Source organism: Micromesistius poutassou (assembly GCF_964030765.1).
Source record: "Micromesistius poutassou genome assembly, chromosome: 5".
NCBI classification, from domain to species: Eukaryota; Metazoa; Chordata; class Actinopteri; order Gadiformes; family Gadidae; genus Micromesistius; species Micromesistius poutassou.
In genome coordinates this window covers 6,736,019-6,762,670 of record NC_140275.1, presented here as the reverse complement: position 1 = coordinate 6,762,670, position 26,652 = coordinate 6,736,019, and the positions used below count along the sequence as shown (strand labels likewise).

Below are 26,652 nucleotides of genomic sequence, written 5' to 3'. Positions count from 1 at the left end.
TCACCACCAGTAGATGCAGCTGTTGTTGGGGGTAACGGGTGGGGTTAGGGGGTGGATTAGGTTCATGGGGTCACCACCAGTAGATGCAGCTGTTCCTGTGCATCCTGGCGTGGGGTAACGGGTGGGATTAGGGGGTGGATAAGGTTCCTGATTCCTAGACGTCTCTTAAGGTCCCTAACCCGTATCTTTTATCTACCATGGCAAGCACTTCCTTCATTTTGCTTCAATTAAAAAGAGATGTAATTTAAAGATGTGTGTGTATATATAGATGTATAGATATACCTATATAGATATACCGATATTGATACAGATGTATATCTCAGAGAGATAGCTGGATGGATAGAATTATTTATATATATATATATATATATATATATATATATATAAAATATGCAGTGCTGCTATGGCAATCACTATTAGCTTTAAAATGAGCTTCCTGGCAGCTCATTGGCCAAAGAGTCTTCTCACCAGGAGGTTAAGAGTTTAAACCAGGAAATGAAGACTGAGTCTTGTAACAGGCGGTTAAGAGTCTAAACCAGGAGGTTAAGTGACTCCTAACCAGGAGGTAGAGAGTCTTCTAAAGATAATTTATTGAATTGAGAAACAGAAGAGAAGGCTGTTCCCTCCTGATTTATGAATGTATGCAGGTTGGTGGATGTTGGCGGTAACTGTAGAATAACCTAAGAATACCTGCGTGTGCCCAACCTTGACCTGTTCCCACAGTAGCTCAGGGCCCAGCGGTGTCTTCAACCAACCATGACCGTATAAGGATCTCCACTAGTACATTGAACCCAACACCTGGTCTCAAACCAGATCTAGACCAACACTTGGTCTCAAACCAGATCTAGACTCACACCAGATCTAGACTCAGACCTGGTTTCCTGTTCTCAAAACCAGAGCTAGACTCCAGATTTACTCTGATTCCAGTTTTCCAAATGTACACAGACACCGGGTCTCCAAAACTGATTATCGCTTCCACCAGATTAGCCAAAAGATGTACACCGAAAACAGATCTCCACCTCACATTTACACTGACTCCAGCTCTCCAAACCTAACAAACCTAAACCTAACATCAGATCTCAAAACCAGATTCACACTAAGACCAAATCTCCAAACCAGATTTACATTGACACCAGATCTACGAACCAGATTTACACTGACCCCTGATATCCATGAAAAGGTGCAATATGTCCTGCATTTGATCTGAATCTAGCCATAATGCTGTCTCCCCACCTGACCTTCAAATGTGAACTTTGTTTAAAACTCTAATCCAGGGGCCGGAGGCTTCATGCTCTGCTTTAATTGCACACTGATTGTTTTTGTTAGCATTGTTAGCAGGTGGTTCATAATGATTCAGCTGCTAAATGTAGCTTGTGTTTCATGTTAGCATAGAGCTTGCGTTTCATGTTAGCACAGTAAGCGTGTGGCTATGGCTAATGTTTCATCTGCTGCCAGGTTAGCCCTTGAGGCCAGCCCTCCAGGCCTATACTCTACTCCCAAAGCCGCTGGAGTCATGTAAAGTGAAGCGTGTTTCACCTGTACCCTCCACCTGCCAGGGAACAGACTGACAGCCACTGTTTTTATCTCCTTGATGATCTCAATATCCACTAGAGGCTGAGTTCATATCCAGACCAAATGGTCAGAAATCCAACTTCAGCTGATACTTTGTACAATTCAATACCACTTTTGAAAAACATCAGTACAAAAGATAAACAGAGAATTGTTGTAGATTGCAAAGTAAACGTTGTCTGGTGTCATTTCTGATTTCTGGTCATCGGATACTCTTGTTTTCTCACACCAGCCACATCTGGCATCACTTCGGGTTTGTTCATTAGACCAGTGTTAGGCCTTTGTATGTAGCAGGCCAATATGAAATATATATAAAAGAATATATTTAATAAAATATGTAGAAATAGTATGTAATATGTAAATAGTATACAATAGGCATACATAGGTATCAAATACTAGTATAAAATGTGTATAATGTGTTGGACTTGCGAGGAGACGTATCCAACGAAATTGGGGGTTTTCATGTGATTTAGGTTGTCTTTATTTCTACATTTATTCAAGGATTCGGTAAGGTCGTTCTTGAGATGAGTAGCACAACTCTTCCAGCTGAGGACTAGACACAAAGCTGACCACCAGACATCACTCACCGGCAGGCTCTAAAGTGTCCGTTTCCTTCTTTATACAGGTAGCCATCAATCATGTTTAGTGTTTGGAGAGAATATCCACGGTGTAATATAACAAACTATTATACACAAAAAAACACTTTACTTGGAATAATATACATTTAATAATGCCCTATTGCTTAGGCCGTGGTTCCACACTTCACCACTAGAGGCCACTGAACCCCAGTTGATCGGGATCCACAACAAAGACGAGACACAATCAACACTGACGCATGTAAGATAGGCTCTTTAATATTTAGAATATATTTGTGGAAACAAACAAACACGTTTTAATGAGTGGTCTTTCATAACGGTACAAATCTTTTAGAAACACTGGTTCCAACAGTTGTGCAAGCTTATGAATAAAACCATTTGTTAGAGCTTTTAGAAACTAGTTGATATCTGTGCAAGGTGTGTGCATCGCTTAGACTTCTTCAGACAAGAGCAATAAAACCGAAACATTTTTAAAACGTTATCAAGGGCTGATATCAAACAATGTTATTAGTGGTTTCTCCCCAATGTGAATATAACAAACCTATCGACCCTGTGATAAATAAAAACGTGAATAAGGTTGACATAAAGTAGTGAATTGAATTGAAGAGATGTCTGATTTCAGAAGTCATCAATAAACAACATTATTCACACTAAACCAACAGAGTTTCAGATTGGTTACAGTTTGGATGTCGGAACTGACCAAACAATTGAAAACATTGTCTCTTTGTAGCAAACTATAGTTTCAAAATAAAAGGATGTTTCTTACATCAAGTGACCGTAAGGTCATTTTCATTGGAAACATTTCTCCCCCTGACAAAAAATGTGAAATTAAATATAATGCTGCCTAAAAAACAGAACTAGTTTAGTTAAAATGTCTGGCCTTCCAGCAGGTGGACCGGTATCTACTGGGTTTACCTTGAAGCAAGGTCGCAAACTCTCAGTGGGGCTTGTTTCTGGGGACAGCTTCTGCAGAAGAAGGTTCACCGCTCCACCAGGGGGCGACAGCAGCCATGATAGGGCTCCTCCTTCAAGACCCAACACTACAGCAACAGACCACTCAGACCAAGCACCCGGGCCGAGGTCAGCCCACACAGGCCCTCCTACCAGCTGTACCCAGTAGCCATCACAAGGGCCTAGGGCTAGACATGCTCAGTTAGAGACTCGTAACTGAACACCACTAGCCTGACTAACTTAGCCCAACGGCATCTTCTCTCTTCTCCATCACAAGCACGTCTTCACGCCACCTTAAAACCTGCTTCCGGATCATTCAAGAGAAACGTCCCGCGGGGTTAGAGCCTTCTACCCCTCTCCACGCACCTCCCTGATCAACAGGGAGTGTCTTATGAACACATTGTGTGATCCCATAGATGAGGAGCAGACTAATAAACAACACACTCTTAACAAACACACAAACACTCCTACGTCCCCTCAGCGAAGCACAACCACGGTCCGTGCAAACATTTGGTCCTGTCGGATCTATTCATCCTGGAATCCAAGATCTAAAGTTTGTGTTAAAATTCGCTAGTGGCCTCCTAATAAAACACTTTTTGGTTGAAACGTCAACATTTCAACCGATTAAAGCTGGAAAATACGTGATGTACGTGATGACTGCGGATGGGGGGGGGGACATCAGACATCGACACATCTGGGCAAGATAAAGTGCAAACTGGAACACCTCGGAACAGATAGCGAGACCAGGGGGAGATGGATGGGGCCACGTTCTCCTGGTCAGTATGGAGTGGTTGGATGTCTGGTGGTCTAGTGGCTCTCAATCACCACCGGCTCGAAACCTCCAGCTGAGACCCTGAGGGAGGAGAGGATCTATTCATGTTGAACAGAACTAAGAAGGGAGGAGAGGCAGGAGGATGTGGAGAAGAGCAGAGGCTGAGGAAGAGAGGAAGGAGGAGAAGGTGGAAGAAGAGGTGGAGCAAGAGAGAGTGGAGGAGGTGGAGCAAGAGAGGGAGGAGGAGAAACAAGAGGTGGTCCCAACCTGTTTCCGAGGTGTACGCCACTGAGTGCTGTGGTTCCGTCTTTGTTGACAAACAGACGCAAATTGCTGTCTGTAAAGGAAACGGGGGTTTAATGGTTACCTTACCTATCCTTTCATATAACATATAACACATCATAACCCAACCCTAACATCTATCTAAGCTATCACAACTGACTCCGTGCATGTCAGTCTTGGGTGCATCACATCATGGTAAATGGACTGCAACGCTTTCCTAACCAGCGGCCACTCAAAGCGCTTTACAATATTGCCTAACCCCCATTCACGCACACATTCCCACACCGATGGCGGTGACAGACACGCAGGGCGACAGCCAGCTCATCAGGAGCAGTCAGGGTGAGGGCGTCTTGCTCAGGTACACCTCGACACTCAGCTAGGAGGAGCCAGGGATCGAACTAGCAACCTTCCATTTACCAGCCAAAAAAAAAACAATGTTGTGAAGAGACGTGATGCTACCACTTCAACAGGTCTGCTCACCCTCTGTGTTGTTGACGTCCTCGAAGTTGTGGCTCTGGACGATTTTGTCCACGATGTCGTCAGCGTCCATACGGGTGTCGTTGACCCAAGACAGGTGACTCTCAACAGAGTCCTGCTTTCTCCTGGAGGACAAGAAACACCAGCACTTGGTTACAGTCTGCTGGAGGAGAGGAGACACAACACTGTTACAGTCTGCTGGAGGAGACACAGCACTCTGTTACAGTCTGCTGGAGGAGACACAGCACTCTGTTACAGTCTGCTGGAGGAGACACAGCACTCTGTTACAGTCTGCTGGAGGAGAGGACACACAGCACTGTTACAGTCTGCTGGAGGACACACAGCACTCTGTTACAGTCTGCTGGAGGAGACACAGCACTCTGTTACAGTCTGCTGGAGGAGACACAGCAGCACTCTATTGTCTTCTGGAGGACAGGACTGGGAATGACTAGGTAAGGTAAAGTTAACTAGGAGATGACTAGGTAAGGTAAAGTTAACTAGGATATGTCTATGTAAGGTAAAGTTAACTAGGAGATGTCTATGTAAGTTAAAGTTAACTAGGAGATGACTCGGTAAGATAAAGTTGACTAGGTACATAGAGATAATGAGGTAGGGTGAAGTTAACTAGGTATGGTGAGGTTAACTAGGTATGGCGAGGTTAACTAGGTATGGTGAAGTAACTAGGTATGGTGAGGTTAACTAGGTATGGTGAGGCTAACTAGGTATGGTGAGGTTAACTAGGTGAGGTTAACTAGGTATGGTGAGGCGAACTAGGTATGGTGAGGTTAACTAGGTGAGGTGAGGTTAACTAGGTATGGTGAGGTTAACTAGGTATAGTGAAGTAACTAGGTATGGTGAGGTTAACTAGGTATGGTGAGGTTAACTAGGTATGGTGAGGTTAATTAGGTACAGTGAAGTAACTAGGTATGGTGAGGTTAACTAGGTATGGTGAGGCTAATTAGGTGAGGTGAGGTTAACTAGGCGAAGTGAAGTTAACTAGGTGAGGTTAAGTTAACTAGGTATGGTGAGGTTAACTAGGTGAGGTGAGGTTAACTAGGCGAAGTGAAGTTAACTAGGTGAGGTTAAGTTAACTAGGTATGATGAGGTTAACTAGGTATGGTGAGGTTAACTAGGTGAGGTGAGGTTAACTAGGTGAGGTGAAGTTAACTAGGTATGGTGAGGTTAACTAGGTGAGGTGAAGTTAACTAGGTGAGGTTAACTAGGTGAGGTGAGGTTAACTAGGTATGGTGAGGTTAACTAGATGAGGTGAAGTTAACTAGGTATGGTGAGGATAGCTAGGTATGGTGAGGTTAACTAGGTGAGGTGAAGTTAACTAGGTATGGTGAGGTTAACTAGGTGAGGTGAAGTTAACTAGGTATGGTGAGGTTAACTAGGTGAGGTGAAGTTAACTAGGTATGGTGAGGTTAACTAGGTGAGGTGAGGTTAACTAAATGAGGTGAGGTTAACTAGGTATGGTGAGGTTAACTAGGTGAGGTGAGGTTAACTAGGTATGGTGAGGTTAACTAGGTGAGGTTAAGTTAACTAGGTATGGTGAGGTTAACTAGGTGAGGTGAAGTTAACTAGGTATGGTGAGGTTAACTAGGTGAAGTTAACTAGGTATGGTGAGGTTAACTAGGTGAGGTGAGGTTAACTAGGTATGGTGACGTTAACTAGATGAGGTGAAGTTAACTAGGTATGGTGAGGATAACTAGGTATGGTGAGGTTAACTAGGTGAGGTGAAGTTAACTAGTTATGGTGAGGTTAACTAGGTGAGGTGAGGTTAACTAGATGAGGTGAAGTTAACTAGGTATGGTGAGGTTAACTAGGTATGGTGAGGTAAAGTTAACTAGGAGATAACCAGAGATGAGTATGGTGAGGTTAACTAGGTATGGTGAGGCTAACTAGGTGAGGTGAGGTTAACTAGGCGAAGTGAAGTTAACTAGGTGAGGTTAAGTTAACTAGGTATGGTGAGGTTAACTTGGTGAGGTGAGGTTAACTAGGTGAAGTGAAGTTAACTAGGTATGGTGAGGTTAACTAGGTATGGTGAGGTTAACTAGGTATGGTGAGGTTAACTAGATGAGGTGAAGGTAACTAGGTATGGTGAGGTTAACTAGGTATGGTGAGGTTAACTAGATGAGGTGAAGTTAACTAGGTATGGTGAGGTTAACTAGGTGAGGTGAGGTTAACTAGGTATGGTGAGGTTAACTAGGTATGGTGAGGTTAACTAGGTATGGTGAGGTTAACTAGGTATGGTGAGGTAAAGTTAACTAGGAGATAACCAGAGATGAGTTGGCGAGGTGAAGTCAACTAGGGTTACCTGGAGAGTCTGCTTGGGGGCAGACAGGGCCTGGGGGGTCTGGGGGGCCGGTCTCCCTCAGCAGGAGGGGGGTCACTGGTCCCCAGGGGCCCGCCCAGGGTCCCCCCTGAGGTGCTGCTCCCAGTGGACAGGTTCCTGCGGTGGGTCAGGTCAGACACACTGGAGGAGCACGAGTGTTCAGTACTGTAGCCTGCCACACACACACACACACACACACACACACACACACACACACACACACACACACACACACACACACACACACACACACACACACACACACACACACACAGTTTAGTCATAACTTAAACAAAGAACCAGTTATGGTAGAATTGAGATCATATCAGCAGAGATAAGACACGTTTCTACACGCTACCAGCCTCTTCACACACTGCTAGGAGGAGAGAGGACAGACTGGGTCATACTACTAGTAGGGCGGGGAGGGAGGAGGAGGAGATGGTGTGGAGGAGGTAGAGGAGATGGAGGAGGTGATGGAGGAGGGCCCGTGAAGAGGAGATGATGGAAGAGGTGGTGTGAGGAGGAGACGGAGGAGGAGATGGAGGAGGGGGTGTGAGGAGGAGATGGAGGAGGAGATGGAGGAGGTGATGGAGGAGGGGGTGTGAGGAGGAGATGGAGGAGGTGATGGAGGAGATGGAGGAGGTGATGGAGGAGGGGGTGTGAGGAGGTGATGGTGAGGAGGAGGTGATGGTGAGGAGGAGGTGATGGAGGAGGAGACGGAGGAGGTGATGGAGGAGGGGGTGTGAGGAGGAGATGGAGGAGGTGATGGAGGAGGGGGAGTGAGGAGGAGGTGATGGAGGTGATGGTGAGGAGGAGGTGATGGAGGAGGTGATGGAGGAGGGGGTGTGAGGAGGAGATGGAGGAGGTGACAGAGGAGGTGATGGAGGGGGTGATGGAGGAGGAGATGGAGGAGGTGATGGAGGAGGTGATGGAGGAGTGAGGAGGAGGTGATGGAGGTGATGGTGAGGAGGAGGTGATGGTGAGGAGGAGGTGATGGAGGAGGGGGTGTGAGGAGGTGATGGTGAGAAGGAGGTGCCTGTGGCGGAGCAGCACCTGAGATGCGGCTCTGTTGGCTGGCGTAGCTGGAGTTGCGGGAGTGACCCGACTGGAAGACCTCGGCCAGGGGAGAGAGGGGCAGCTCAGACTCCTCCATGAGGCCTGGAGTCAACACCACACACACACACACACCTCAAGATCAACACCTTAATGATATTAACTGAACTAGAACACGACAAACAATGTTGTAGTGAGACCAAACATCTACAATCATAGCCAGTGACCGGCTAATCAACAATTATTCACCGAAGGCCAAGTGAACGGAGCCTGAGGTGAATAATTGTTTTAGTATATACTACACGTGAACACTCCAAAAATAAACAAGATAACACTTTTTGCCAAGATTTATTTGTTTTTATTAGCGTGACGAGATGACCGTCACGCGCTCTCCACAATATCCCGAGTTTAAGATCTCAATCTCGGGATATTGCCCAATATCCCAAGATAGCGAACCAATCAAATTGCGCCATCTTAGGAGGTTCACGTGTAGCATATAGTAACAGACCCTGTTCACTGAGCTGTCATCATAACACTAACTGGTCCTCTGGACCTACCCGAGCTGATGGGGGCTCTGGGCTTGGAGCCCCGGGCCAGGGGCCCCGTGGTGCCCGTGCCGCCCCCCTTACAGTCCAGCTGCAGGGTGGGCTCGCGGCCCGGGACCGAGATAGACTTGGCCGTGCTGGGAGGCCTAGCAGGAGAAAACACAAGCAGTCACTTCAGGGAACCTTAAGTTACAAACCTTTAATACAACCTTGGCTAACTCAATGCTTTAACCTTGGCAACTAATGCTTTAATGATCTAGTTTACATTCATAAGTCATCATCAGCATATTTATTTTTATTAAAAGGTAACATGACATGCCAGCAGGTGTGGTGTGATTAGCCGACACGCCCACAGAAAGTGGGCGTGTCCACCTAGATGTGTGTTGGATAGATCAGTCTATCAGCCTACCCAGTGGACTGTAGCAAACGTTGCTCATCTATCCATCACACATCTAGGTGGACACGCACACCTGTGCGTGTCCCAAAGGCTTGTAACGGCTAATCACACCACACCTGGTGGTGTGTCATGGCACCTTTAATAATCTCTGAACTCTCTATGTCTATTTAAGCAGATTAGTTTAGCATTGCCCTGCACTTCGCTATTCCCATGCCAGTCAACAGTTTTGGCTAGAGTTGGCTAGAGAATAGATGCTGACAGGTGAAGTTACTCAGTCACTATCTGCAGTTTCCAGACAAGTCAAATAAGGAACTAGCTCTTTGTTACACTTGTTATTCTCAGGGACAGGAGTTGAGGTCATAAAAGACCAGCAGAACCAACATAGGGGTACAAAAGGAGAAATGTGAAAACCATGAGCAGACTCACGTTTTAAAACACGGATCTCCAGACAGCAGTGTCATTCCGATGATCACCTGACAAACACACACACACTTTAGACTTATATGTATGTAGGACCTTTAGATTATATTGTAGACATACATAATGTTATGTGACATACTGTATAACTCTTTTAAAATCTTTACATCCTAACGTTATATTAGACGTATAGGTTATGTTAGGTATGTATGTTATACTTATGAACTTGTCCTTAAAAGGGGCTTGTGGGTAATGAAGTACCTTAGCACCTGTATGGAGGTGCCCAGGGGCTTGTGGGTAATGAAGTACCTTCAGTATAGAGTTGTCCTGGCGGGTGTTCTTGGTATCGTAGCCCTCCAGGAGACAGCAGCGCACTGCAGAGCCTGAGCCCGCAAACTCGGCCATGTTGAGGTCTGTGAAGCCCAGCTGTGGTGGGGAGAGAGGAGTGGGCTTGGGAGCTCACTTGGAGGCGTCAAGGTGAAACCATATACTAGCTAGGTTGGGAATTGTGTTCTCGAGCATGGTACTTTTAAAGTACACATAAAACCACCCACAGCTTAGAACATTGACTTTACTGCAAATCTGCAAATCTATGGGTTGGCGCATTACGTCATGTGAGGAGCACAGTCAAGGTTTAAATCGTTTCAGCTTCAGAGCCAGAGCGTGTTGTTTCCCTGCTCTGCCCTATCGTACTGTCCTTAACCCACCAGGGTATGTTGTGGGCTTACATTGTTGTGATGGGGTGTTTAGTGGGAGCTTTCGCCCAAGGTCAGATTATATTTCCCTACTCTGTACTTTCTGCTTCACACAGAGCATATTCCTGAGGAATGAGGAGTCTGAGAAACCTAGTCATCCACTCGTTCTCTTCCTCCTGGTCTCCCTCTCCTCCTCCTGGTCTCTCCCTCTCCTCCTCCTGGTCTCCCCCTCTCCTCCTCCTCCTGGTCTTTCCCTCTCCTCCTGGTCTCTCCCTCTCCTCCTCCTCCTGGTCTCTCCCTCTCCTCCTCCTCCTGGTCTCTCCCTCTCCTCCTCCTGGTCTCTCCCTCTCCTCCTCCTGGTTTCTTCCTCTCCTCCTCCTCCTCCTGGTCTCTCTTTCTCCTCCTGGTCTCCCCCTCTCCTCCTCCTGGTCTCCCTCTCCTCCTCCTCCTGGTCTCCCTCTCCTCCTCCTCCTGGTCTCCCTCTCCTCTCCCTCTCCTCCTGGTCTCTCCCTCTCCTCCTTCTGGCCTCTCCCTCTCCTTCTGGCCTCTCCCTCTCCTCCTGGTCTCTCCCTCTCCTCCTTCTGGCCTCTCCCTCTCCTCCTGGTCTCTCCCTCTCCTCCTTCTGGCTTCTCCCTCTCCTTCTGGCCTCTCCCTCTCCTCCTGGTCTCTCTCTCCTCCTCCTGGTCTCTCTCTCTCCTCCTCCTGGCCTCTCCTTCTCTACCTCCTGCTCCACCTCCTCCTCCTGCTCTCTGTTTAAACACAGGAGAGCTCATCCTCTTCCCAGAAGGAAGACGGAGGCTGTGTTTATATTTAGCTGAAGGAAGTGTAGAAGCAGAGAGCAGGAAGGAGGAAGTGGTTCCTTTCCATCGCCGACCTGAAGTGATCAACAACCCTCCCGGCCTCAGTACCTAGCTCCCTCCCCCCCACATGGCACCGAGGAGGCCGCTACGAGCTACGAGATGTTTAGCCCATCCCTCAGTGTTGACAGAACGAGTGTTCAGGAGTAGATGTTTGTCCAGAAGTTCACGGAGACGTGCTAATATTTGGATGCTAGTGTTTGTTAGCGTTTAAAAGGTATTTGCGTGAGGCATGCGTTGCCGAGTGATCCACTATGTTTGGAGAGCAGTGAGCTAATGTGTCCGTCAGAGACAAACAATCTCACCTTCGTATACGCCTTCCCTCCCTTGAGTTCCTGCAGAGGGAAAAACACAGAAAAAAAACCCTGAGTTACAGCAATTACAGCTCTAGTTACTGAGCTCTAGTTACTGAGCTCTGGTTCAAGAGATCTACTAACAGCGCTCTAGAGCTCTAGTTACTGAGCTCTAGTTGAAGAGATCTACTAACAGAGCTCTAGAGCAAGAGATCTTGTTAGAGTTAAGAGCTCTAGGTACAGAGCTCAGTTGACAGCTCTAGTTAAACACCTCTTGTTACACAGCCCACTGTCACTGGCACTCTAGCTGCACAGCTCTAGTTATGGTTGTAGGTTTAATTCCCTAAAGAGCCCTGACATCATATTTGCAGCTCAACCCATAGCAGACCTCCTTTTCTGTTGACATTTGCACTCTTAAATCCACTCTTACTCCCTCCTTAACCAACAGACCACCTAGGCTCCCTCCTTAACCAACAGACCACCTAGGTTCCATAACCAACAGACCACCTAGGTTCCATAATCAACAGACCACTAGGTTCCATAACCAACAGACCCCCTAGGTTCCCTGTGTTAACTCTGTGCTGGTAGAGCCTTTGTGTCCAGGGTTATGTAACAAACATGATGTATTCTCCAGCTAAAGATTATTCCTCAAAAGCGCCCACAGGCTATCAGGCCGCTGCAGCGCTCCTGATTAGGTGAATTCCATGCGTTGCTGAGGAACAGGCCTCAGTGTGCAGGCATGTGGAGGCGCCGGGGTGAGGACAGCGCTGGGCTCTCAGAGACAAGCCGACACACGCAGCAAGGCCACAGCCAGCCCTCTGAACACACACACCACCTATACACCCATAGGCCTACATGGGATGTTCATGGACGCGTGTGGGTGTGTGTGCGTGCGTGCATGTATTTATGTGTGAGTGAGTGAGTGAGTGAGTGAGTAAGTGTTGATATGTGTGAGTGAGTGAGTGAGTGAGTGAGTATGTGTGTTGATATGTGAGTGAGTGAGTGAGTGTGTGTGTTGATATGTGAGTGAGTGAGTGAGTGTGTGTGTTGATATGTGAGTGAGTGAGTGAGTGAGTGTCCTACCTTCCTAACAGACACTCTGCAGACGGAGGGGTCCAGAACGCCGGTGTGGGGGTTGGCGTTCATCTTACACACGAAGGAGAACCTCTTCCTCCATCGAACACAGTTCTCCTGCACCTCCACTCTGGAACCAGAGACACACACGTTTGGTCTTGTTCCCCCTCTAACACACAACTTTAAAACACACAACTAGAGGTTCCTTGGTCTTTGAGGTTCCCCTCTATAAACATGAGAGTGAAGAGAGGCAGAAAAGTGGGAGAAGAGCATGAACAGCACCAAGCAAAGGATCCCAGCTGGGAATCAAACTTGTGGTCAATACAAGGAAAGTTGTCTCAGCTTGACCTCTAGCTTGCTTGCTAACAAGAGCTGGGTATTGTTTTACCCAGCTCTTGTTAGCAAGCAAGCTAGTTCATGAGTTATAGTGGGAATACAGCAGTTCATAAGTCATAGTGGGAATACAGCAGTTCATAAGTTAAAGTGGGAATACAGCAGTTCATGAGTTATATATATATAGTAATACAGCAGTCTGATAGGCCTCTCACACATGCACCACAAACCAAATCAGACGTGTTCACACCTATCTGAGATACTCTGTATACTTTAGGCGAGGGGTAGTGCCTGGGTCGAGTGTGTAGGAGGCAGGACGTAACGCATAAAGTATGTGTGTATCGATGTTTTTACAACACATCGAAGGTCGCAGCTTAGGCTTCCAACTCTGCACTCCGGACTCTTTTTGCGGGATATCAATACCACAGCCCGACCGATATATCAGTTGGCAGATTTTATCGGCCAATATTGCCCAGTCACAAATATTGTAGAGATTGTATTTGCGTATATATGTTTACTATATGCGTCGATATGAAAACTTTAGGAACGGATCTTTAGTGGTGAGGGAAAAAAATTGATTCTGTTCAGTATCGCGATATTTTGCATGCACAATTATACAGGAGCACAAAGTATTGCAATATTAAAAAAATTCAATATAAATATCCAATCTTCCCAAATTAATTGAACATTTGGTTGATGACCACATTTGTTTATTTTTCTTAATTTGATCGAATCTCTTACTCTTAATTATATGATTATTCTCAGGTTTATGCTACTTTATTATGTCTGCTTTATGTTACTCTATTGTATTTAATTAATTTTAAGTTATGTGCTAGGAGCTCAGCATGTGAGAGGTGTTTTCCACGTCACCTTACAGCTTAGGCAGCTGCCTAGGCAACATACGCCTGCCGCCTTAACTACCACGTCAATTCATTTTTTTAAATTGTGAATATTATACAAAATTATAAAAGATTCTAAACTTCGTTCACGCTCTGTGTATAGATCAGGCTGCAGGGAGTCTTGTGCGTTTGGGCCAAAAACACACTTTTCTGAAACCACCTCCGAGGGTGGATTCAGATAAAAACAGACTATGTGGTTTTGCGTTAGGATTCATGTGGATGCCTGAAACACAAACGATGACGTCATCGTTTGTCCCACCAGCTAGGGACGTAAGAGTTTTTTTTTTTTTTTTTTTTTTTTGTATTATTTTGTAGCTTTAAATACAGCCCCTTGGTAAATTTAATTACTAACTGTACATTAAAAAGTATTTCTGCTCAGTCTAAAAGGTTTAACAACTGCTTTCTCCTCCTCGACTGTATGTTTATATACAGCGCGCATGGGCTTGATGCGAGCAGGTTTGATGCCCTCCACTTTTTTTGTGGAAAACCATCGCCACACAGTCGCCTTGAATATTACTACAGCGTTTCTACAGCTCGATGCATTTTTGAAACGTGTCCGTCTTTACAGAGATATTCCTGAAACGCATCAAAAGAAAACGTGGACGGGGCCTAAGATGTCAGCGAGACACCCACTCGCACGTTGTGAATTCTCCAGCTTCCAATTCTCCGGACTCTACACTAGTGGCCTGTGACCCGGACGAACCCCGGAGGGGCTGGTTCTGACACTTGGTTCACACATACAGCCGGGTATAATCCGGAGAACGTCCGGCATACAGTGCATATGTGTAAGGGTTCACCTGAGAGTATAATAGGCTTTAGTCACTTAATTGTCAATCAGACATTGAATAAGATTCAATGTCATCTTTGTGGTGCATTGTACAAATTAATAACATAACATATTATATTATTAGCGATATGTATTAATACCAATAGGTCTTCTAGGTCCGTATTCAACTGGACCAACGTGGACAAGTTCCACAGTAAACAGACTGGACATGGCTAAACTGTGGGGTGCAGCAGACCGGAGTGCTGCCTCCACTGGAATGGAGCGTGTGGCTGTGGGAGTTAAACTGTTGACGTCTCCCTGTAAACCCAGAGACGGATAACAACAAGCCTGTTGCATAAGACCCCTCAGGCTACTGTACCAGAAACACATGATGGAGGTTACTCAACGACCACCTGGTAACAGCCAGGACAGGCCCGGTAACCGGCCGTCTGAAACACAGAACAACTTTCCTACAAGTCTGTGTACAGGTACCTGTCATGTACAAAACCTGCTGCAGAGCCGCACACACACACACACACACACACACACACACACACACACACACACACACACACACACACACACACACACACACACACACACACACACACACACACACACACACACACACACACACACACTCCTCACATTCCTCTGTCCAGATGGCTTTATTCAGATGCCATGGCAACAGAGCACGCCTCGTAGCTCCGGCGAGCTTCTGCCAAGAACGCGCACAGGGTGGGAGGGGGGAGAAGAGCGTATGAACAGCACTGATCTCTCGGACATTGTTGCTATTGTTTTCCTCTGTTTGGATCCCCCGGCCTGTTGCCACGACACACAGCTTGGTGGATGTAGAGGGGCATGGTTTGGAGTCCAAGAACAGTCATAAAGACTCACTTGGTAAAAAGCATTTGTCATCGCAAGGAAACGAGCCCAACACCAGCCCAACCTGAAGGCATTCAGGAGTCTGATTGGCAGAGAGTTGCTGGAAGCAGGAAGTTGGTTTTAACAGGCTGGACAAACAGCAGAGGAGCAGCTACATGATCCTCCCTCCCATGTCTCCCACCTCCTCCCGGGTCTCCCACCTCCTCCCGGGTCTCCCACCTCCTCCCGGGTCTCCCACCGCCTCCCACGTCTCCCACCTCCTCCCATGTCTCCCACCTCCTCCCACATCTCCCACCTCCTCCCGGGTCTCCCACCTCCTCCTGGATCTTTCTCGTCCTCTCCACGTGTATCTCCCACCAGGGGGAGGAGGTGGGAGAGTGAAAACAGGAAACAGCTGGTGAACAGCCCTGTCACCCTTAACTTTCCTCACTGGAATCTCTCCTCTTTTCCCTCATTACACACGCCTCCTCTCCCACCACTCCTACTCCTTCCCCCGCTCCCCCTTCTGAACCAACCCAACCTCTCACAGTGACCACCAGCCAAATGCTATCGTCACATGTTGTCCACCCCAACACCTCAACCTGCTTAATCACTCGGCTTTACCACTGCCAGCCCCATAGACCTAAAGAGGGATACTTACTGTACTATAACTTATAAAGATACTACTTATCTACCATACCAGAGGCTTTTATCAGAGCCATATTCAACCAACTCATTGCAGATATCCAAGGTTACACATGGTAACCTTGGACGAGTCCAGAGCTGCAGTTCCACGTTGCACAGTGATGTCTGCTGGCGTTTCAAGTGACACATCACTGTTCTCGCGACACTGTTCTAGAAACACACCAGGGTCACCATAACATGGGTCTAGATCTCTTCCGATGACCAGATCACTAGCAACACACCAGGCGACCACCAACAAAGTCATGTTTCAATCATGTTTTCTAGAATAGACCACTTCTTTCTGGAGTGGGAAGCGTCGGAAACATATCTTACAATAGCATCTATTGAAGTGCTCACTTGGACTCATGTCACTTGTTACTTCTGGGACTTTCTCTCCCGTCCTGTCATTTTTGTTTTTTTACTCTTAACTGGGATTTGGAAAATCCGGCCGAAATTTGAGGTCAGCAGTTTTCCAAACGATCATCAGATCAACCTCTTCCTGTCAGGGCTGTTTAGAATGGCTTTAACCCAGAGCTAGTCAACATAGATCTAGTTTACCTAGATACATAAGGTACCATGGGATCCAACCCACGTAGATCTGGGTAATGCTGTCAGATACTTAGCGGAATCTCCTATCAGTGTCTTCAAAATGCTGTGTACTGATAAGCCAGAACACTGGCTCTGTGCTGCTGTATGACTGAAGAGAGGCAGAGCCAGTGGCGCCTCCATGTTGAGCTCTGGATTCTAGACAAAGGGGAGGACTGTGATGACGGCCTGGTCATCTCCCCTCACACCTCCCCCTCTGAGACAGGCCTTGTTACACACACACACACACACACACACACACACACACACACACTTACATAATGTTCAGAGAGAATCTCTCACATCCAGACCAGAGAGCGTTATTATGATATAATTTAATTTGAGTCCAGAGAGCCAAGTGGGGTTAGACCAAGTGGTTCCCCAGACACAACCATCCATGGAATTATTATTTCAAATGTCATGCACACTTATAACCACGATATGCCTGAAAGGTATCACTAGAGTACAATCACCAGTGAGTTTAGTTTAGTTTTTTTGTGTCACATTTGTTTACATTTTTAGAAACAAGACATTTTTAAGATAGAGACAAATACAGAGAGATGGTGAACATTTGTTGAATGTTGAATTTGTATAATATAAACAAATACACACAATAAAAGCCTTGTTTATGGGAGGTCAACATAGACAAATGAGAATTCCTTTCACTGTTTTTCACTCACTGCCTGACTTCAATAGTAAATCGTAATTGTCTGTCTCTTTCTACCAGTCTGTCGTTTCTCAACCTGTCTGTGTCTCTTCGCTCTCCATCTGTCTGTTCCTCTTCTCTCTAATTGCCTGCCTCTCTCTACCTTTATGTCTGTTTTTCAACCCTTATCTTTGTCTCTATGGTACCGGAAGACTCATCCAAAACTCTTGGTTTGGAGGGGGTCACTTCAGTCCTGTGTGTGATGGTATGTCTGTCTGTGTCCCTAGCGTCTCCAGGTGACCTCTGACCCCCATCTCAATAACAATAACACCACTTGCCTTACATCACATACTGGATCCGACAGCCTGGGATTTGGATAAGGAATTTATAGGGTGAGGTTAAGGCTCTTTAGTTTGGGTGAACCTTCATTTCAGTTAGGATGGAACCGTTAAGGGTTTTCTAGAGGAAAACATATACACGTCCAGATTCAACCTCAATCAAATTACCAAAATAAAGAAAACTGAGTGCTATAAAGACAGGCCTATACTTTAGACACCGGCGACGCCCCCGCCAGTAAACACCTTAAATAAACTATATTTCATCATCTAAAATTACATCACAGTCAAACGACAAGAGGGTAATCTCAGTCATGCAGCATATAAAGGAACAATTAAATTACCTTCTACTGTCGTATGAGATGAAATGCGGTGTGAAGGATAGCCTAGTTAAAATCATGTTTACCTCGAAGAAGTTGCCACAAAGTCCCCCTCCAGCAGCCGCAGTTTGCAGAACAGAACCCCATTCACGAAGGGCACCGCCGTCAGCTCCTCCAGGGTGAGCTGCGTCTGGAACTTGAATTTCTTCTTCTTGACGAAAAAAGCCATCACCGCCCTGTATTATTAAAGATGGGAGGCTAGGACTACGAAAACTACGGAGAAAAAGTGGAAACGGAACGTCGCGGCTGTCACTTCATGTCTTCATCCGAACAGTTCACGGATGATTCAGCGGGGAGGTTCTGCACACGGAGTACAAAGTAGAGGAGTTACAAAGTGAGACTGGGTACAAGGAAGCATTGTTTTAAAGAGCTACAGGAGAAAGGCTTAGTGGATTCATGTTACAGTCGTACCTGTAGACGCGGATCGTGGAGGATTGAGGGGGGGAACCATGGCAGACGGAGGCGAGACTGTCTTTTCAGTGCTGACGGGAACTTGGGACTCGGTCAGGGACTCCCCCGGCGAGAGGAGGACACGACGCCCCCTGGTGGCCGAGAGCAGGACACGACGCTCCCTGGTGGCCAAGAGGAGGACACGACGCCCCCTAGTGGCCGAGAGCAGGACACGACGCCCCCTGGTGGCCGAGAGGAGGACACGACGCAGTGGCCGCAGCCACTCGGGATATCTTGCTACATTTATTGATACATATTTGTAGGAACATAACCTGCTTAAAGTCGAAAATATTTGACTTAAGGTTATTTGTTACAAGCATGCAAAATCTGAACATGTAACATACGGCCAGCATTTGATGATAAAAGTCAACATTTGATTAACACCAATTATAATTTACATTTATCCAGGATGAGAGAGCGTTAAGAGAGTATGGCCATGCGTTATACAAAGGAAAAAAAAGTAATTTATATATTATTCGGTCCTACTGGCAAATCATGTTTTCAACCAAAAAAGTAAGGTTTCCGGGTCCCTTCGTCAGATAATTCATTTAATCATTTTTTGTACCAAAAAAACCTAGCTAATATAGACCACACATTTGATAAATGATTTGACATATTGAAATCTTCGCCTTAATGAATCATTAAAAAAAAAAAAAGCCGGATCCTCGTTGCAGCATCGGATTATCGAGCGCATTGATACCATATACGTTTCCGGTCGTGCATGCGAGGTGTATCTCTTTAAACACAGCAATGGTGTCCATCTGTCCATCGAGTATGAGGCGCCCGTTATGGCCCATGTACCTAGTCACCCCGAAACACACCGTAAAGTGGTTGGCCGTTCTATTGTTGTGGTGCACTCAGACATGTAGCGACGCATGTGCGGTGGAAGCGAACGGAACAATGCTGTTGTGTCGGTACTGTGGACACGAGGTCACCACCGCGGAGGCCATGAACTCGGTCCCTAGTCCGGTTGCGCTCTCTCACCGCAACGACTCGCTGCTCGGAGACAAACAGCTTCACATTCAACTTCTACAAAACCCTCACGGACATCAATTCGAGGTCATTACATTTAGAACAGCAGATGTAGCAAAGCGGTGGCCGGCAGACAGGGGCTTCTCCTGGTTCCCCGGGTTCACCTGGACCGTTGCCTTCTGCCCGCGGTGTGGAGCCCATCTGGGTAAGTCAGAGCCACACACAGTGATCCGGACCCGGATAACTCTTTAACGACCCTGCTGTTCTCTGCAGGATGGGGCTTCCAGCCCAGCGAGTGGCCCCTGACCGTCCCGGACAGCAGGTTTGACCACTCGGAGCGGACATTTGTAGCTCTGATCACCGATAGCCTTTTGGAGGAAGACTTTGCTCCGAGTCTCCTGATCCCAAAGTCCTTCTCCAGCTGACAGCAACGCGGGCACTACGGTTCTTAACCCGTTCAACTAGAGGCCCACACATGTATACACATTAAGTTTTATTGTAACAAAGCAAGTTGTACAACTCAAATTTAAAACAGTTTTTCCCCCCAGCGGAAAAGAAAACGTGATTTTAATGCGGATGAGTCGGTGGTCATTTCTTAAGCAGCGGGGGCCACAATTTACAAGCTTGTTTTTTTCTCTTTTTGTTCTCTTTATTAAAAATGTCATTTCAAATCTTATGGATATCTGTAAAACAATACAATGAAAAAAAAAATCCCATAGAAATGGTGTCAAAACATCCACCTTCCCTGATAAGCCCATCACATCCCACCCCCCTCCCCCAACCCAAAAACATTACAAGCAGGAATGAGCAGGATCTCACAAGGGACAACAGGTCATACAGAAATAATAGGGAACTAAGGAGTTGAGGAGTTCTTCTAGTGCTAGGTAACTACACCAGGTGGTCAGCCTCCAAGTCATTTATCTCTTTCCACTCACGGTGGCACCCTAAAGATATTTTTTGTACATTTTATTATTTTGAGATGATATTTATTTTTTTAAGGGATGGTTTTCACAATTCAGGGCAAAGTGCCATTGGCCTGGGAGTTAAAGAACGTAACATGGCACCAAACAGGTGGTTGCTTCAGAATGGACAGAAGCACATGGAAATCAGAAAAAACTAAATACTTTGCTCCCGATCATGGTGGATAAAGCCAACGAGGAAGAGAAGGTTGAGGGTCTGGTAGCTTTAGTCGTCCTCTCCATCGTCGTCCTGTAACCAAGCGTTCAGATTTCAGAATAACACAAAAGACAGCCTGGTAGAACAACATCTGCAACACTATGCCACAATGCTTTTTCACCATAGGGACCTCACCAAAAAAAGACAGCTCTATAACCTTAAGAAACTGCCCACTTCTCAAGTTGACATTTAATTATTCAACCCACCCAAAGCCTTATTTGTAAATATAACTTCAGATTCTGCCCAAGATCACTTAGCATGTTGGTTGTTTTGTCCACAATCTCGATAATTATAGGACATGATTGATCCCAAAAGATGAAATTACTTCATTCCAAGTTTCGGCTATTGGGAGTAGAAGGTAGCAATACTACTGTATAATATACATGTATAATAGACTGGTCTCATTTATTTAATACAATAAGGGGTATTGATCAATTCTGAAACACATTACAGAATAGATTCAACTACTACCTATCCCGACAAACACGACTGGCGAAAAACACAAGGTTAAAATTGTTTTGCAGCCATTTTTTACACTTCACCCAGTTGTCATTAAACATCCATGTGAGCGGCCATTAAGGGGTGGGTCGAAAAGAGAAAATATTACAATATTTTCCCCATTATTATTATTATTATCATCATCTATTCACACCACATGTTGCATTGTTTTTAATAGTTTACACATGGTTTGTGGCAGTATAACATGTCTGGCTTGTTTGACAGAACTTGGTTGTGATGACGCAATTCTACATCCCCCAGTCAGTCAACAGAAGAAGACACTGCAGATGTTAGTTATTAGCATTTCATTATTATGGCTGAACTGGAGATGAATGGCCCCGCAGCATTTAAATCAGGTGGCCAGATTTTGGCTTTGTAAGTGAAATGCACCATGCTCCTTGGGTTGAGACCACAAGTCATCAGATTTTGGTTCCAATAATAGATTAACTCAATGAAAAGTTATAAGACCAGACATTATCCACGGTAAGACCTTTCCACTTTCAGGCAAAAACCGGCCTTGTTCAAATAGAACATAAAATCAGCCCACAGGCTGTTGTACTGAATGGAGTGAGGAAAGACTTGTTTAAATACAACCCTTTATATTGGCAGTTGAAGGCAATTTGTGCACGTAAAAATCATAACCATAGTCCCTTTCAAGCCATTTGCCAGTCATTTATAAAAAGCACTGAATTCTTTATGGTTCAAAGACTGATAATGTTACCGTTTTAAGTTGTACAAACAACTGCTAGATGAGTTTTTACAATACCCTTTTGCAAAATAATTTTTACCAAAAGAAAATTGCAAAAAAGAAATAATGACATTGAATCGTGACCCATATGTCGCATCACCAGATTGCCAATAGCCTTGAGCGGTCGTACCTCTCCGTCTTCACCATCATCTTCCTCATCCTCCTCTCCATCTTCGTCTCCTTCTTCATCAATGTCTTCCAGCCCCTCTTCATCCTCATCATCGTCTTCTCCTTCACCCTCCTCGTCATCCATGTCTGGGACCTGCAGATAAGAACAACATTCACATCCACTGTCAGGCCTCGTCACTCACTCATTCTCCCAGAGCCAGGTGTAGTATTGGGCTAGGTAGTACTGCATGGGGTTGGGCCAGATACGTGTAGTTTACTAGGCGTGTGTGTAGGAACCAGGTGAGACCCATTACCAGGTTGTACTGCAGGGGGTTGGTCCAGATATGTGTAGTTTACTAGGCATGTATAGGAACCAGGTGAGACCCATTACCAGGTAGTACTGCAGGGGATTGGGCCAGATGTCATCCTTGATGACCTCTCCCAGCTCATCGGCCCCAGCGTCAGCATGGTCGGTGAACCAGGTGAAGAAACTTTCTGGCTCCTCGTGTTGTCGCTTCCTTCCGGCCTTGTTCTGAGTCTGGCTGGAGCGCTTGGTCAGGTCCTGGACACACAGACAAACTCAAATACACAACACACAACTACTACAACACGCTCAAATACACATTGTCTGGAAGGAGTGGTTGGTCGGGTCCTCGACAAACATTCTGATACGTAACACAAAGACATATTGAAACAAAGCCCATCAACGACTTACGACAAGATTGAGAGTTGGAAGCCAGAGAGTAAGGATCTACGGATGCTTATTTTAGCATATCTCCATGTCCCCATGACTAAAATTTGGTTGGATATAAAATCTCACACACCTTTCCTGATTTCCATTTGATCTCAGTCGACTTTGAAGAGGGGTCTCCACTCTCATTGAGGTGGAACTCTTTGGAAAGAACTTTGTTTTCGAAGTACGGGTTTTCATCAAAATACTGCAACACAGAGACGTGGTCTTAGGTTAGTTAGGGAAGCAGGTAGCGGGTATGAGGAATAGCGAGACGGATGACTGAACTTACAAAATCTATTCTGTAGCCCGACTTGATGTCTTCGAACTCTGTCACCTCCACCCGGCTCAGGTAGTGAAGCGCCTCTTCATCTTCCTCCCCGAGTAGAGCAGAGACTGGAGACACAAACAGTCACGAACATCTATTCAGCCTGCATTACTCCTCCACCCAGCCATTAGTAGAGTAGAAATTGAAGAATCATTATTGTACAACGACAGTCACATCGGTAGTCCTATTCCCACCAAGCATAACTTCTCCACCCTCAGACCCAGCATTGGCGTGGATAAGAAGCAAACACAGAACCCCTCTCACCTTGCGGATGGTTGACGAACGTGGTGACCCAGAAGTTGGGGATTTTGGCGATCAGTTCTGACCTCTTCTGGAAGAAGGGCTGGCGAAGTTTATTGTATTTCTGTTCTACTTTGAGGATCTCCTCACTTGCCTGCTCATTCAACCTGATGGAAGCATGGAAAAGCATGTTGTTATGAATCGGGTCGTGTTTCGTAGTCCAGTTAAAAACACATTGACACAATGCCTTACCTGTCAATTTCGTTTTGAACTTCGTCGATGTGTTCAATAGCTTCCTGTTGCTCTTTTTCTGTGAAAAAGAAAATATATTTGGAAAAACATTAGTCATCTCACAATAGTCCTGGACATTAAATAGTTAGACGCAGTCCAAGCCAGCTAATGAAGGTCTGCATCACTATCGAGTAGTTTCAAATTCAGGGGCTTACATGTTAGCTCCTGAACTTAAGTAATAGACCTCGTAACCAACACTCCATATACCCACCTCTACCCAACAGTCATAGCGATGATAAATTGTAAAGTATAGCCGAACATGGTGATAAGTATAGAAAAGTTAAATAACAGAAGCTGACTGAAAGGTAAATAGGCTTTTGTTTATTGACGGCAGGCATGAACAAGAAGAAAAGCAGTTCGATTAATATAGATTAGTTTCAATAACACGGACATGATTGTTCATAGTCTAAGGAGTTGTACGTATATTAAATAGTATATCATAATTGACTTCGGTTTACTGGTGGCGGGATGAGCAACATGAATCAGCTAGCGTTAGACAACGCCACAACACTGCTAATGGTAATTTAACAAATAACACAACAAACTTTAGTCCTTTACAGCGTGTGTTGGTGTGTGTGGACACAGATCATTGAAGAACACAGGACCTGGTATCTATCTCAAATCCTCTGACGTCCAGTAAGCATCTTAAAGCATCCTAGACAAGACATTGGGCTGCTCGAACTGGCCATGCTGTTGATGCTACAACAGCTAGCGCCCATGCTAACCCTCTTCCATGTTAAACAGCCACCATGCTATCATGCTACCTAGCTACACCGTGGCCTCGCAGACACCGGTGTGGACGAAGCAGCATGCTAACGGCTAGGAGATAAACACCTATAATCTTCTCCCCAACTACTGCGTCCCAGAGCCGTGCAGAGAGACACGTTGACCTACTCCACCCTAACACACATTTATAACCAAGTATAGGCTTTTGTGTTGAAGCTATCCGTGCTAACGACGCTATGCCTGCTAACGAAGAGTGAAAATGGCGGTGAACGGGAGGCCTTGCTTACCGGAGGTTTCGTCCGCTCCGTCGTGGTTTGAATTCAGCTCCTTTTTACTCACTTTGGCCGCCGAAGCAGACATGGTTTCGCGAGCTGAGAGTAACCGGCGCCTGAAGGGAATATGCGGTGAGGAGCGAAGGCTGGTTCTCCTGCAGCAGGAGAGGTTTGGGTCAGTGGAGGAGTCTGAACAACGTGCTGCTGCTGTCCACACAATGTAGCCGCGGAGCTGCACGGAAGTCAAGGCGCGTCTCAGTACGACGCGCCTCGGCGAGGGGGCAGGGGGCTCCGCCTCTCAAAATAGGTCTCCTTCTCCGCTCCAAACTGGACGAGTAGCACACGACTCCCCGCCCAAAATGAAATTAGGCATGGAATAAAACACCATGGATATTATGGATATCCAAGAATAAAAATATATATTTGTTTGGAGTCACACATTGAATGCATTTAGTGCAGGCCGGCGGGCCGTGAGCGGCGCGGAGCCGCACTTGCGCACTTAGAAAAGATGCTGAATGTCAGTCCGTCCAAATGAGCACAAAGACTAATGACGAGATGTGTCTATTTAATTATGGTATTCGTTATTTGTAAAGACCGCCGATAACGGAATATGTTTTTTAAAGAATTGTATTAAGCCATTTTATACACACAATAAACCGTTCCCTCCAAAAAAAAAACCCTTGAGACAATGTGGTTTCCCCTTCCGACAATTTCCAAGGTTAGGCAGCTAATCAAGGAAAGTGTGTGGATGGAAGTGTTCCTGGACCTCTGGACTGGAGGAATGGCCTCAAGGTGTCCTACACATGACAATCCATCATTTATAACGGTTTCCACCCGTGCCCCTCACCTCCACCCCCGGCCCCCCGAGTTATGGGACAAACCGCTGCTGTCCAATAATGGGCCAATTGGGCAACCCCGTGTTGGATAACAAACTGGGGGTTGGGGGCTGTGTTGTAGGTCAATCATTATCATCATCATCATCATCGTCGTCGTCGATAGTAAAGGTGTTTACATTATACCCCTCCCCCCCCACCCCCCGAAACATGTGGTTCCGCTCAGGCCAATACCGAGCCAAGAGAAGAGCTGCCCGGGGAGACTGAGCAGGTCCCGTATCCAAGAGCACCTCTACCGTCCCGCGGAGGAGGAGGAGGAGGAGGATGGAGAGGGGTGGGAGGAGGAGGAGGATGAAGGTGGGTTGGGGGGGGTATTCTGTTACAGAGGAGAGAGGAGGATGCGGAGCGGGCTGCAGTATATGACACACAAACAAACCAGGCAACACATCACTGATCCCGTGCCCAAGATGTAGAGAGCACTCCGCTTGCGCGTGTTCCACAACATCCCGGGACCGCATCCACATAACGGGACAGCAGACCATAGCGGGACAGCAGACCGCGGGAAAGCAGACCATAGCGGGACAGCTAGCGGGACAGCAGACCGTAGCGGGACAGCAGACCGCGGGACAGCAGACCCGGACTTGTGCGGTTTCTAAGCGGGTGAAGACGGCTCCTTCCGGGCAGCATGACGAGTTAGTTGTCCTTCAGTCAGAGCCGCAGGTTGGTCAACACTATTCCAATTTATTACAACAATATTATATTATATATTATACGTTATATGTTTACACTAACATTATATGATATAATATATGAATACAAACATATCAATACATATGATAGATATATGTGTCATAGATATGCAGGCCTATATATCTATCACATCCGTCTTGTCTTCTTCAGAACTCATGTTGTGTGGGGTTGAGGTGGTGAGGGTGTAACATCAGTCAGTGGTATTTGTACAGTATAGATACCAAATATATACAACTTGATAATAATACAGAATTAGATACACAGATAATGGATTCAGAGTTACATATATATGTATATATATATATATATTCAGTTATATCAGCATGCATTCAGAGTTGTATCAGTAGCCTAAAGTACATTCAGACCTCTATTCATTCGGAGATGTGTCCGTATTAGAATACATTCAGTACCCTCACACAGCTATATGTGCTATAAGCGAATATAGTATCCCACTAGCGGCTGTGTGTTGGCTCTCCTGTTAACCCCTCTGGTGCAGGGAGCCAGAGGGCGGGGCTGAGAGGTAGCTCCTGTGGTTCACCTGTGAGGGAGTGGCTTTGGTTTGCTGCCCTATAGTGGGGTTTCCTTTGGTCTGCTTCTCCATGGTTTGGGTCCTTTCCATTCAATTCAATTAAGTTGTATTTGTATAGCCCTTAATCACAGGTACAGACTCAAAGGACTTAACAGGCCATCTATGTATGACACCCCCCTGACCCTAGCCCCTCAGA

General features: G+C 46.0%; 3 protein-coding genes across 3 annotated transcripts; 1 reads left to right on the top strand and 2 right to left on the bottom strand.

Moving 5' to 3' along the window:
- Window positions 1-37: 37 nt before the first annotated feature.
- Window positions 38-18,357, bottom strand: eeig1a (estrogen-induced osteoclastogenesis regulator 1a). The gene is made up of 12 exons (XM_084468679.1): window positions 18,217-18,357; window positions 17,832-18,105; window positions 12,323-12,443; window positions 11,252-11,281; window positions 9,704-9,820; window positions 9,404-9,450; window positions 8,593-8,726; window positions 8,036-8,140; window positions 6,965-7,154; window positions 4,651-4,772; window positions 4,156-4,225; window positions 38-3,969 (listed from the first exon to the last, which is right to left on the bottom strand). Exons 2-12 carry the CDS (start codon window positions 17,972-17,974, stop codon window positions 3,924-3,926), a joined length of 1,125 nt encoding a protein of 374 aa, XP_084324805.1. The 5' UTR covers window positions 17,975-18,105; window positions 18,217-18,357; the 3' UTR covers window positions 38-3,923.
- A 94-nt stretch (window positions 18,358-18,451) lies between these two features.
- LOC311343735 (protein cereblon) lies at window positions 18,452-19,657 on the top strand. Its single transcript, XM_084468681.1, has 2 exons — window positions 18,452-19,432; window positions 19,501-19,657. The coding sequence occupies exons 1-2, from the start codon at window positions 19,006-19,008 to the stop codon at window positions 19,650-19,652; spliced, it is 579 nt and encodes a 192-aa protein (XP_084324807.1). The 5' UTR covers window positions 18,452-19,005; the 3' UTR covers window positions 19,653-19,657.
- Window positions 19,658-19,707: 50 nt separating this feature from the next.
- On the bottom strand, window positions 19,708-24,589 carry seta (SET nuclear proto-oncogene a). The gene is made up of 8 exons (XM_084468680.1): window positions 24,360-24,589; window positions 23,308-23,365; window positions 23,080-23,222; window positions 22,780-22,883; window positions 22,582-22,695; window positions 22,149-22,319; window positions 21,780-21,911; window positions 19,708-20,436 (listed from the first exon to the last, which is right to left on the bottom strand). The coding sequence occupies exons 1-8, from the start codon at window positions 24,430-24,432 to the stop codon at window positions 20,413-20,415; spliced, it is 819 nt and encodes a 272-aa protein (XP_084324806.1). The 5' UTR covers window positions 24,433-24,589; the 3' UTR covers window positions 19,708-20,412.
- Window positions 24,590-26,652: the final 2,063 nt, after the last annotated feature.

Coding starts and splice junctions, on each gene's coding strand:
- eeig1a (XM_084468679.1), bottom strand. CDS start 17,974: ATGGCTTTTTTCGTCAAGAAGAAGAAATTCAAGTTCCAGACGCAGCTC. Junction 12,444..17,831: donor TTTGTGGCAACTTCTTCGAG/GTAAACATGATT, acceptor CTCTGGTTCCAG/AGTGGAGGTGCAGGAGAACT. Junction 4,226..4,650: donor GGACGTCAACAACACAGAGG/GTGAGCAGACCT, acceptor TTTCCTTTACAG/ACAGCAATTTGCGTCTGTTT.
- LOC311343735 (XM_084468681.1), top strand. CDS start 19,006: ATGGTGTCCATCTGTCCATCGAGTATGAGGCGCCCGTTATGGCCCATG. Junction 19,433..19,500: donor GCGGTGTGGAGCCCATCTGG/GTAAGTCAGAGC, acceptor TGTTCTCTGCAG/GATGGGGCTTCCAGCCCAGC.
- seta (XM_084468680.1), bottom strand. CDS start 24,432: ATGTCTGCTTCGGCGGCCAAAGTGAGTAAAAAGGAGCTGAATTCAAAC. Junction 23,366..24,359: donor CGGAGCGGACGAAACCTCCG/GTAAGCAAGGCC, acceptor TCTTTTTCACAG/AAAAAGAGCAACAGGAAGCT. Junction 21,912..22,148: donor ATCCCCTGCAGTACTACCTG/GTAATGGGTCTC, acceptor TCTTATCTGCAG/GTCCCAGACATGGATGACGA.